This window comes from Lepus europaeus, chromosome 6, assembly GCF_033115175.1.
Source record: "Lepus europaeus isolate LE1 chromosome 6, mLepTim1.pri, whole genome shotgun sequence".
Lineage (NCBI taxonomy): Eukaryota > Metazoa > Chordata > Mammalia > Lagomorpha > Leporidae > Lepus > Lepus europaeus.
In genome coordinates, this window is record NC_084832.1 from 104,166,278 (window position 1) to 104,179,003 (window position 12,726).

A 12,726-nucleotide genomic window follows, 5' to 3' on the forward strand; every position below is an offset into this window, starting at 1 on the left:
TTCAAATAAATAAATAAATCTTAAAAAAAAGACCTACCTAAAATGTTTAAAAAAAAATAAGCAAGCATGAACTGTCACACTGAGCAGTCCATAACTGATCAGCTGGGAACACTGGCACAAGTGGGCAAGTTAAGACTTGTAAGAAAACCAAGAAGTCGATCATATTCAGCCACCCATGGAAACCACATAATGGCAGTCTTGGAGAGATCTCTGGGAAGCTTTTGCCTCTCTGGGCTGAACAGAGAGTTGAAGGAGCCTGAGGACGCACTTGGACGCGCTGGGGGCCACGGCACCTACCCCGCACCATCCTTGACTGCAACAAACTCCCGAAAGCCACTGCTCTATTTCTGCCTTCCAGATTTCACTCAGACCCTTCTCTGGCCAATTCTAATTCAGAGCCATAAGGGAAAAGGAATTCTGGAAAACAGAACAATTCAATGTAGTCCCTCTCTTTTTTTTTTTTTTTCCAAATTGGCAACAATACTTGTACATCTTCTTTTAACCACTTCTGAATAAAGATAATAGCAAAAATTATCCTTCCACTTAACAAGATGTCAGTGTTTCTCTTATAACTGAAAATATGCTGATCCTCTCCCCTGAAAGATACACAAATGAGATTCATCTTTGTATGGCATCAATTTATTTGTATCTGAAACTTACTCCCTCTTTGCATCCTGTAACTTAAATACTAACGATAAAGTTAATGTCTAACCTTAGATAGCAGAGGGATGGTACAGGGAGAAAAGAAAATATTGTTTTGTGTGCATGCACACACATATTTACAGCTATCATGCTCATTTTCTATTTTTTCTAATATTTATCATAAATAAGTAAACTCATTTGAATATTAATAGGGTCACTGGTTACAATGCATTGAAGCTGATCAAATATGTTTAAATCTGTAAGTTTTATTTAAAAGGCAGAGTGACAAAGAGAAAGAGAGAAAGGGAGCTTTCATCTGCTAGTTCATCCGCAAATGAGAGAGAGAGAATGAGAGAGAGAGAGAGAGAGAGAGATTGAGCTTCCATTCACTGCCCAAATACTCACAGTGTGCGTGTGCCCAGGCAGGGACTCAACTACTTCAGCCATCACTTGCTGCCTCCCAGGGAGAACATGCTCAGGAATCTGCAATCAGGAGTGGAGCCAGGGCAGAAACCCAGGCACCACCACAAGGAATGTGGGTATCTTGGCCACTAGGCCAAACATTTGCCCCTACATATATCCTGATATGTTCATTTCTCTTCTTTATTTCCCTTCCCCATCACTCTTTTGGAGAATAAAGATTAAACGTGCAGGTTCCTTTTCCAGTTTGTACATAGAAAGTCAAAAGGGACCATAATTCCCTCCTTAACACCCCAAACAAGCCAGATAATCTACATAATTATAGTTTTTGAAAAACCATCAGAGAGATGAGAGCACAAAGAAATGTAAGCGAATGGAATTTCAGAAAGGGAGAATCTTTCATCTAAGAGGAAGGCTCCACAGTGGGTCTCACCCTGACTGAAGCGTAGAGCAGAGGAATCCATTGTACCTGACGCCAGCATAGCCGGCAACAAGCATTTAATGGCAGCATGTGGGCTGATGTGACAGGTTAGAAACCAGGGGAGCCATAAGCATAGAGTGGAACCACTACTACCTACTAATTCTTTCCCTCTGAGGCTCACTAGCTGTTGAGATACGGGCCCAACAACAGGGCCAAGGAGAAGAGCCGAGAGAAACTCTTAAGGAATACACTGGACTTTCTGCTAGGAAAGATGCAGCGAGGCAGGAGAGCTGAGAGACAACTGCTGGCGCTCTAGCTAAGGCAGACTTGGGGAGAGGGTGGGAGCCGGAGAAAAGATTCTCCCCACGGCGTGAAGCTAAGAGTGGACAAGCCAGCAGCTATCGGCGAATATCAGAGAATTATCAGAGAATAGTAGCTCTAAGAGAAATAATATTGGTTTATAGGAAAATCTTGACCTTGCTTTCAAAATATTTGAAGTCGGTGGAAAATTGAATCAAACTAAAGCTGTAACAAAGTCCAAACTCAGCTCAACTATAGATCATATTGTTGCAGCTGCAACTCTGGTGAACCAATGGGAGCCCTTTTTGGAGGAAAATATCATTTATTGCATTATCTATTGTACTTTTATATATAATATGTCCAACATACAGACAAAAAATAAATAAATAAAACATAAACACAAGCAACAAAACGTGACCCTTGGTAAGAAGTGATACTCTCAAGAGAAGTCAACCAAGAAAGAGCCCAGGTTCAAAATTATCACATTATGACAAAAACACAAGAGGATTTAAAGGTAAAGGTGGAAACCACAAGTGAAGAGATGAGCAATTTTAGAAAAGTCATGGAAAGGGTTTTTTAAAATAGAAATACAGGAAAAAATACAGTGTTAGAGGTAAAAGATGAGCTTGAGTGTAGTAAGCTGGGAAAAAAGAGGGGAGTTGGCATTCTGGCACAGTGAGTTAAGCCACCTCCTATGTTGCTGGCATCCCATATGAGCACAGGTTCAAGTCCTGGTGGTTCCACTCATGATCCATCTCCCTACCAATGCCACCCGGGAAGGCAGCAAAGACTGCCCAAGTGCTTGGGGTCCTTGCCACCCATGTGGAAGACATGGATAGAGTTCCAGGCTCCTGGCTTCAGCCTGACCCAGTCCGAGATATTGCAGCCATTTGGGTAAGTGAACCAATGGATGGAAGAGCTGGCGCTATCTCTCTCTCTCTCTCTCTCTCTGTAACTCTGCCTTTCCAATAAGTAAACACATCTTTTTAAAAAAGAAAGAAAGAAACTTGAAAAGAGATGACTAGAGGCTGGCGCCGTGGCTCAACAGGCTAATCCTCCGCCTTGCGGCACCGGTACACTGGGTTCTAGTCCCAGTAGGGGCACATGATTCCGTCCCGGTTGCCCCTCTTCCAGGCCAGCTCTCTGCTATGGCCTGGGAAGGCAGTGGAGGATGGCCCAAGTGCTTGGGCCCTGCACCCGCATGGGAGACCAGGAGAAGCACCTGGCTCCTGGCTTCGGATCAGCGTGGTGCGCCAGCTGCGGCAGCCATTGGAGGGTGAACCAACGGCAAAGGAAGACCTTTCTCTCTGTCTCTCTCTCGCACTATCCACTCTGCCTGTCGGAAAAAAAAAAAAAAAAAGAGATGACTAGAAACTATCCCAATTGAAAGAGAAAAATAAAGATGAAGAAAACAGTATTTGAGATCTATGGAACAATATCATGTGGTCTACCATTTATCATTGAAATAAGAAAAGGAGAGCACAGAAAATGGGCAGAAGTATTCAAAGAGGTAATAAATGAGACTTTTCTAAAACCCCAAAAAGGCATCAACCTATAGGTCCAAGAACTGTAGCTGACATCAAGTAGAATAAATGCAAAGAAAACCACAGCTATGTACGTTATGGTCAAAACCCCAAAGCCCAAATTTAAAAAGCAGATCTTACAAACAGCCAAAGGAGAAAAAATATAAACTACACAAAGAGGTGCCAGATATGAACAACAAATGCATTTCTATCAGAATTACAGTCACAGGAGGAACAACACGTATAAAATGTTGAAAGGTAAATAGTATGTCAATCTAAAATTTTATATACAGTGACAATGACATCATGTTCATAATGAATATGAAATAAAGACATCTTTGGAGAGACAAAAGCTAAGACTTCATCTCCAACAAATTGGCACTACAAGAAATACTGAATGCTCTTTTTTTTTTTTTTTTTTTCAAAAAAGATTTTATTTGAAGGGCAGAGAGAGAGAGAGAGAGAGAGAGAGATCATCCATCCACTGGTTCATTCTCCAAATGCTTGCAAAAGCTAGGCCTGGGCCAGGTTGAAACCAGGAAACAGGAACTCTATCCTGGTCTCCCAAGCAGGTGGTAGGAACCCAAACACTTGGGCCATCATCTGCTGCCTTCCTCAGCCCATCAGCAGGAAGTTAGATCAAAAGTGGAGAAGCCAGGACCAGAACCAGTGCTCCAATAGGAGATGCCAGTGTCCCCAAACGGGTGGAAAACCAGACCTGCATGAAGGAATAGAAAATTACTGGAAAGGATTAATATCTGGGCACATTAAAGAGAGGCATATATTTTACTACATTCATTGCATACATATATTTACAAATTACTGAATACAAAACCATACAATGTATTGTGGACCTTATAACATGTAGAAGTAGAAAGGCAAGACAATTGCATTTCAAAGGATGGGAGAGGGATCAATAGAATTATGCTGTTGATTGGGGCCAATGCTGTGGTGTTGTGGGTAAAGCCTCTGCCTGCAGTGCCAATCCCATATGGGCGTCAGTTTGAGTCCTGGCTGCTCCACTTCCTTTCCAGCTCTCTGTTATGGCCTGGGAAAGCAGTAGAGGATGGCCTAAATCCTTGGGCCCCTGCACCCACGTGGAAGACCCAGAAGAAGCTCCTGGCTCCTGGCTCTGGATCTGCACAGCTCCGGCCACTTCAGCCATCTGGGGAGTGAACCAGCAGGTGGAGGACCTCTCTCTCTGTCTCTCTCTCTGCCTCTCTGTAACTCTGCCTTCCAATAAATAAATAAATCTTAAAAAAAAAAAAAAAGAATTACGCTGTTGATAAACTGCTTGACACACTTCCCCTGCTGTCAAATGTTAAAACAAGAAGCAAGATCCCCAATCCAACACAAACTTGCTGCAGGTACATTTTTTCTAAACTCAAACTACAGTTTCTGCAGTGCTTTTTGGAATTCCAATGCCATTGCAAAGGAAATATCCATATTAAAATCTACTTAACTGTGCACCTGAGGAGCTTCCAGCTAACCTTCTACTGGGAGAAATTAATCTGCAATGTAATGGCATGCCAAAGGTGAGCTATGTAGGGAAAATATAGAATTCTCACAGAATTCTACAAATGCCTATTAAGCATCAAACATACTCAGCTAAAATGATATTTTCATGGATTGTTATATTTGGCTGTACCTATCTCAGTGGAAAGATATTTTCAAAAGTGAAATATATAAAATTCTATCAAAATCAGTATTAAAGACAAACATTTGGGGCCAGTGTTGTGGCACAGGGGGTTAAGCTGCTGTCTGTAGTGTTGCATTCCACATAGATGCTGGTTCCAGTCCCCCACTGCTTCAGTTCAGATCTAGCTCCCTGCTAATGGCCTGGGAAAGCAGCAGAAGATGGCTCAAGTCCTTGGGCTCCTGCATCCACGTGGGAGACCTGGAGGAAGCTCCTGGCTCCTGGCTTCGGATAGGCCCAGCCCCAGTCATTTCGGTCATCCAGGGAGTGAACCAGTGGATGGAAAATCTTTCTCTCCTCTCTTTTACTGTAACTCATAAATAAATAATAAATAAATAAGTCTTTGCAGTCAACTTTAAAAAATCACTTGATTTATTTTCATTTACTTGAAAGACAGAGAGACAGAGTCATTTTTCGACCGTCCATCCTCTGGTTCACTCCCCAGTGAACATCCATGGCAGTGCTAACCCAAGCTGAAGCCAGGGGCCAGGAACTCAGTTGAGGCTCCCAGGTCGGTGGTAGGGACCCAAGTACTTGAGCCACCCTGTGCTGCCTCCCAGGGTGCACATGAGCAGTAAGTTAGAATCAGTAGCAGAACTGCTGTGCTAAACACCCTTCCCTATAATCAATTTTGGTGAAAGAGAGAATGCTTATGTTGAACACCCCCCCCCAAGTGAAATGTTATTTCCTCTGAAGAATTCCTTCCCTCCCTCTCTTTAAACCAGAGATTAAATTTGCTATTAATATTACTTTGTATTTTGTCAATAAACTGTGGACATGTATTTTCTTGTTATTTAAGTATCTACGTAATGTCTTCACTTTCTGCCTCTTTTTTTTTTTTTAAGATTTTATTTATTTATTTGACAGGTAGAGTTACAGACAACTAGAGGGAGAGACAGAGAGAAACATTTTCTTTCTTTCTTTCTTTTTTTTGACAGGCAGAGTGGACAGTGAGAGAGAGACAGAGAGAAAGGTCTTCCTTTTGCCATTGGTTCACCCTCCAATGGCCGCCGCGGTAGGCGCGCTGCGGCCGGCGCACCGCGCTGATCCGATGGCAGGAGCCAGGTGCCTATCCTGGTCTCCCATGGGGTGCAGGGCCCAAGCACTTGGGCCATCCTCCACTGCACTCCCTGGCCACAGCAGAGAGCTGGCCTGGAAGAGGGGCAACTGGACAGGATCGGTGCCCCGACCGGGACTAGAACCCGGTGTGCCGGAGCCGCAAGGGGGAGGATTAGCCTAGTGAGCCACGGCGCCGGCCCACTTTCTGGCTCTTGACTCACAAAGGCTAAAACATTTACTCCCAGGCCCTTTGGGGACCTCCTGGTCTCAGTGCAACTTTTGCCAGAGCTGTCATTGTGTATTTGGCTTTGGAACCACAAACTGCTCTGTGGTTCACTTGGAGAAGTCAGCAGGTGAGACAAACGAAGGGTAAATTCAGTCCTAGATTGAAATAATAATTGTAGGTAACATTACTTGAGCATATACAACGTGTGGCACTCTGTTAAGGAAACCTCCCCTTTACTTCCCCAAGATGGATTTAGTTGAGAGGCCCAGTGACAGAGAGACAGGGTGAGACAGCGATCTTCCATCTACTAGGTCTTTTCCCAAAGGACTGCAACAGCCAGGTCTGGGCCAGGCCAAAGCCAGCAGCCAGCAACTCCATTTGGGTCTCTCTCTCTTGGGTGGCACCATCCCAAGCACTTGTATTCTCTGCTGCCTTCCCAGGTACATTAGTATTAGCAGGAAGCTGAATCAGAAGCTGAGACCCAGGACTCAAACCCAGGCTCCTGTAAGGGATGTGGGTGCCCCTAGATGCAGCTTAACCTGCCACACCACAACTTCTGCCCTAAGGAAGCACTTTGTACAGTACTCCCTGCCTTCAGCCACAGCTTTGCTTTCCACAGTACCCCGAGGTCAACTGAGATCTGAAAATAATAAATGGAAACTTCCTGAAATAAACATTTTATAATTTTTAAAAATAGTTATTTATTTGAAAGAGTTACACAACGAGAGGAAAGGCAGAGAGAGATCTTCCACCCTCTGGTCCACTCCTCCATTGGCTGGAACAGCCGGAGCTGCGCCGATCGAAAGCCAGGAGCCAGGAGCTTCTTCCAGGTTTCCCACGTGAAAGCAGAGGCCCAAGGACTTGGGCCATCTTCTACTGCTTTCCCAGGCCACAGCAGAGAGCTGGAAGGGAAGTGGAGAAGCCAGGACTCGAACCAGCGCCCATATGGGATCCCGGGAGTGCAGGTTGCAGCTTTACCCGCTACGCCACAGCACCAGCCCCCTTATAATGTTTAAATGACTTTATTACAGGATACTTTTACAGCTGTTCTATTTCATTAACTGTGGTTGTTCATCTCTTTGGCACCTAACTTATAAGTTAAACTTTATTACAGATACATTTGCATAGAAAAATAGTGTATGCCAGGTTCAGAACCGTCCAGGTCTGAGGCATCCCCTGGGGAGCAGGCAGGATTGATTACTGTTTATGTTTTCTCCTTTAATAGGAGAGTCATATTAGATAGGTACTGCGTCCCCTCCCCAGGTCACAGAAGCTTGGAGATCATTTTGATAAGCAAGTGGTTTATGGGACTTCACCCAGCCCCGGGACAGCAGGTCCTCTGTCTGCAAACAGGAGGAGGAGCAAGGTAGACAGAACCTTGGGAAGGGGCAGGAGCAGGTGGCCAGGTGTGGCCAAGACTCGGACTTCCAGGTTACAGAGCCCCGCTTCTCCTTTATGGCAACAGGTCTCTCCCCCACCCTTTCATAAATTCTAGTTCGGCGCGTGTTGATGAATGCGTGAACCGAAGTATCCACGGGGGTCTGCACGCATTTACACACAGTGTGGGAGGCTGAAGGGCAGCGGGCAGGGGACACACGGCGTGCACGCAGACACAGAGTCCCTCGGAAGCCTCCTCGCGACGGGGTCCCCAGCCTGCCCAGGCCGCCGTCGGCGACGACGACCCCGGCGCGGCGGCCCCGGGACCCGAGCCCGCCGGCTCCCCGCGGCTCCCGGACACCCGCGCCCCCGCCCCCGGGGTAGCCGCGTCGCCTCGGCCGGTGGGCCGGCGGCCGCAGCGTCTTTAAACGGGCAGTGCCTGTCCACACGGGGAGGGAGAAGGGTCAGCGAGGCGAGGCGGCCGCCCCGGTGGCCGGCCGGGGAAGCGCCCGCGGCGTCCTCCTCAGCCTAGCGGGTCGGGGGCGCCCAGCTGGCGTGGCCCCGCGTCGCGGGCCGCGGCGGCCGCGCTTTGTGTGAGGCGTCGCGCGCGGGCGCTCGGCTCCCCGGCCCGGGCGCAGCTGTAACCCGATCCCCCATTTCCTGGTGGCTTCTCTTAAAGCGGCCGCGGTCCTGCAGCAGAACAAAGGCTATTGTTGCATTTCCTCCTTCGGATTCCGCCTTCGGACCGGAACGTCCCCTCACGGAGCGTTAGGCTCCTGGCCGCTGCGCTGGGTGTGTGAGGGGGGAAACGGTGTCTTTTTTTTTTTTTTTTTTCCCTTAAAAAAAAAAATAAATAAACCTTGCGCGTTCGCTTCCCTGCGTCTGCGGGACGGAGCCGGGCGAGGCAGGCGCGGTGGCAGAAAGCCCGCTCGGGGGGCGTCTGGAGACCCCCGCGGGACGGCGTCCGGCGAGCGAGCGGGCGAGCGGGGCCCGCGCGGCGCGGGGCGGCCCGGAGCCGGGGGCGGGGGTCCGCGCCGCGCGCCCCCGCGGCGCCCCTCCCCCGCCGGCGCGATGCGGGGCTGTAACCCGAGCCCGTATTTCCTGGTGGCTCCTTTAAGAGGCAGAGCTCTGTGCTGGGAATTCACGTCAGTTTCTGCCCTGAAACTCTCAAGATCAATGAGCAAAGCGCTTTCTCAGTTCTGCCTTTCAGTTTCTCTCTTCCAGGAAGGAAAACATTCGAGGGCGCGAGCGGCGAGCGGGGAGCGGCGGCCGGGGCGGGGGGCGGGGGCGCCGGCCGCGGGTGGGAGGAGAGACGCGAGGCCGGCCGGCTGCTGCGCCCCGGGTCGCCGCGCCGCGCCCTGCAGACCCCGCGGCCGCGCTCGGCCCGGCTCCCACGCCCCCGCGCGCCCCGCGCCCCGCGCCGCTCGGCCGGCGCCCGCCCCGCCCCGCCGCGCCGCGCCGCGCCGCGCCCGCCGCCGCCGCGCGCGCTCGCAAGACCCCCGGGGCGGCTGCTGAGGGGGCGAGATGCTGGAAGAAACTTCTTAAATGACCGCGTCCGGCGGGCCGAGGAGCCGTTCGGGGTCGGGGAGAGGCAAGGAAAGTGGAAAAACACTGCGAACTTGCTGCTCTCCCCCGCTGTGAGACATGTCTGAGACTCCTGCTCAGTGTAGCATTAAGGTAAAGCCCCGCTCCCCTCCCTCTCCGGGTCGCGGACCTCGCGCGGCAGCGGCCGGGGCAGGCGCGAAGGGCAGGGGATGCGGCTCGGCGGCGGCGGCGGCCGCCGTCCCCTTAGCGTAACCTTGCTGCCGAGCCCCGGCCGGCCCCCGGCCCCGGCTCTAGCCCTTCTCTTTTTGACAATGAAATGCCCGTCACGGTCGCTCAGGTGGAACCCTGGGTGCTCCCATCGCTGTAAAACACCCCCTGTAATTAGTGCGCTTAAGAGGAAAAAAAAAAAAAAGACAACAAAAAAAACCTGCCCCTATTCCTACACCCCACATGTGATTGCAATGAGATGTAACTTTTCTTCCCGAGGGGTGGTCTCCTTAAGGGGGGAAAAAAAAAGTTCTCCGGCCCCTATTCGGGTAGGATCTTTTTTTTTTTTTTTAAAGGATTCCCTGGGTCTGTCGGATCATAGAGGATTTTCTCCCCTCTGATTGTAATTGCAAGCGCGGTGGGAGAGTCTGTCTTGGTGTCAGCTTTTCCTGGGCATTGCACAATGAATTTTTTAAAAAACCAAGGTGAATCAAGTTGCTGAATAGTTATTTTACTCCAATGCATATGAAAGTTGAGCAATCCCCCAAGTAGAAAACTCCTGTGGTGCACCAGGAGAAAGCGGTAAACGACCAGGCAGAATGACCTTCCGTGACAGTGCACGGCTCCCTGGCTGCGTTTTGCAGGAGAGTGGACGTTAGCAAACGCGGCGGCCCTTGGTGTCTGAGTGGTTGTGCGTGTTGTAGCTGTCAAGGCAGTGGTGCCTACCGCGGTTTGTCGCTTCTAGAAAGTTGTTGTAAAGTTTGCTACCGTTGGGAGGCAGGGTGAGTGGTTCCTCTCCCCCTCGCTGCTTGTCTTGTGCTCGCACTTCCCGGGTCCCGGCAGTGCCCAGGTGTTAGGCTTTTTGCTTCATGGAGGGGCTGCTCCTGCGGCTGCTGGCCTGGCCTCTGTAGTGGGTGTGTGTGGGATGGACACTGCAGAAGCCGTGGGCTGACCACCTGTCTTCTTCTCTGGGGAGTCAGGAAGACCTGTCCCTGTGCCTGACTTTTTCTCCCCACTTTTCAGTTGGGATCTGTGGAGAGGGGAAGGTGGTATTTTATGATCCTTGCTTACTCGATCTCCATATTTAGTTTTTTGTGTTTGCTTATCAGGAGAGATTTCCAAAGTAGGGTTAATGTGAACCCAAAAGGTAGGTTGGGTTTCTTTGTTTTTGCCTCATGAAAATGCCCAGTGGAACATCTGAGCTTCTGTGCTTGTGAGTACCTGGGACTGGCAGCCCGTCCGTGGGTGTGGAGGGGGTGCCACAGTAAAGAATGTGGGGTTCTTTGATACTTCAAAGCCAGTTTCTTTTGTGGTATAAATTAGATTCTCCATCGAGTTCAGGAAAATCCTGCGGTATAGATAATCTAATTTATTTGACACTTCATAACAAAAACAGAGGTAACTAAATAATAGGGTATTAGATCAGCAAATTGTATTTAGCTTGATGGCGATAAACCTGACACCAGGAAAATCTGGACCAACTCCTGGGCCGTAACTTTAGGCTGAAAAGAGAAACAAGCCTTTCTGTAGCTTTTCTTGACACCTCCTCTTAAGAGATTGGGTCTCTTCTGTTCAGAGTGGATTGTTTCATCATATTCTAGTGGAAAAGGAGTACACATTCCCTTTCCATACCCACACATATAGAACCAAACCCAAACAAAGCAGTTTCTTAAATGCGACATGAAAATTGCAACTGTGATTTGCATAAGGTAATTTTTTCCCTTATGGCTTATACTCTCAGTTCTTTTTGGGTGTCTCTTTTCATCGCTGTGTACTTCTGTGTAATTAAAATAGATGGAACGTTCTTTAGCAGTCATGGAAGTACCACTCTTCGGCTTGTGCTGTATGGATCCAGTGTGTGGGTCTTTGCTGAGACCACGTATGTGTCCATTTAGGTGCTTGTCTGTGAAGAGTGTCTCGCCATGGAGATGGTTTGATTTACAGTGTTCCAAGAACCGGGATTATTGCAGGTCTTCTGAAAACATTCTGGGGACGGCTGCTCGTTTGATGTAGTTCTTGGGATGTGGTACAGCGAATGCTGTACCTACTGGGACCCACAAGCAAGTTGCTTGCTTCTAGAAGGGCTAATTCCAGGGTGCAGTAAACCAGACTTCGCAGTGGGGTGGAGGACCCATGTCAGTGCTCCAGGGATGGGCTGATGAATCCGTGTGCTGAAGACAAGCCACCAGGAAGGCTCCCTGTGCACGTGGAGAGGTTTCTCTCCCCCTCTCCTCGCCTGCCTTATAAGCAGCTGGTGAGCAGCAAGCAGTAAATTCCTTAGCACTGGAGAGATGCAGCTCTGAGGGCCTGACCAGAGGCAGCCGCAAAGGGAAGTACTTTGTTTACTTCTCAGCCGTGTCCTGTCCATTCTCCTGGAAGGGAGTAGGGTCCTGTTTGGGTGAAGTTGCCAAGGCCAGAGTGTCTGAACCGGTCGGTGGGTGACACCTTTGCAAAGATCACGTATGTGGCTGTGATTGACAGGGAGTGCCTGATCAGGCCTTTTATCTTTCTTTTGCATTTTATAAGCATCTTTCTTTCACCCAGGGAGGTGAGTGTCAAACCCACACTTTTTGACTGGAGGAGAGAGGTTGAGGAGCACAGGGTCACTCAGACTAGTGGAGCTGATTGTGTCTGTGCACTGGGCTGCCCCGCTGTGTGTCGTGGCCCTCGTCGGGAGAGTTTAGGTGCTTGAATTCCTGAGCATTCGGGTTGCTTGAAGGCCAGGACAGACCGTCTCTCGGTGTAAAACATCCAGTGTGTGTCTCAGGACTGCGCAGCTGATGGCTGGTCACAGGAAGGAGGAAGAGGCTGTCTTTTCCATCATCGGCCTTCACCTTCAAGTCACCTGTTCAGTTTTAAGTTCAGCCAAGTTGCAGTGGAAAGTGGTTATGGCCCAACAGATACAGTCCTTTGTAAGGCTTGGCACAGCGCTTTAGTGGGCCAGGGCTGCCCAGAATACAAAAGCTAGTCACATGATGTCCTGGTCCCCTCTCTCCCTGCTCTCCTTATTGGTCGGCTTTCATTGCTGAATGCAATCTCTCTCTCTCGCTCTCTGTATTTTGTTACTAACTAGGAGACTCTCCGAGCTCTCCTGCTGGACTCTGAGCCCCTTGGGTTTAGTGATGATTATCTTGCTGTCCTAGTATGCAGCTTGGCAGCTGGCACAGAAATGTTTCTCTGTAATGTTTGCTGATTGAGAAGGGAGGTGTGGGAGGACGTGAGCACTCTTTCCTCTCTCTGTCCATGTGTAACCTCAGGGTGACGACGCCTTCCTCCACTTGCTTGCATGAGTAATAGGGCCAGCCTGCTG

The 12,726-nt window shown here is 49.3% G+C and overlaps 1 protein-coding gene across 4 annotated transcripts in view; it reads left to right on the top strand.

Moving 5' to 3' along the window:
• The first annotated feature begins 9,149 nt into the window (after nucleotides 1-9,149).
• Nucleotides 9,150-12,726, top strand: part of ETV6 (ETS variant transcription factor 6) — a 272,788-nt gene continuing 269,211 nt past the window's right edge. For all 4 annotated transcript variants that reach the window (XM_062194833.1, XM_062194831.1, XM_062194832.1 and 1 more), the window contains exon 1: nucleotides 9,150-9,341. Coding sequence is in view for 2 of the 4 variants with exons in the window: in XM_062194831.1 (XP_062050815.1) it covers nucleotides 9,309-9,341 (33 nt within the window). In the remaining 2 variants the exon portion in view is untranslated. The remainder of the gene's footprint in view (nucleotides 9,342-12,726) is intronic.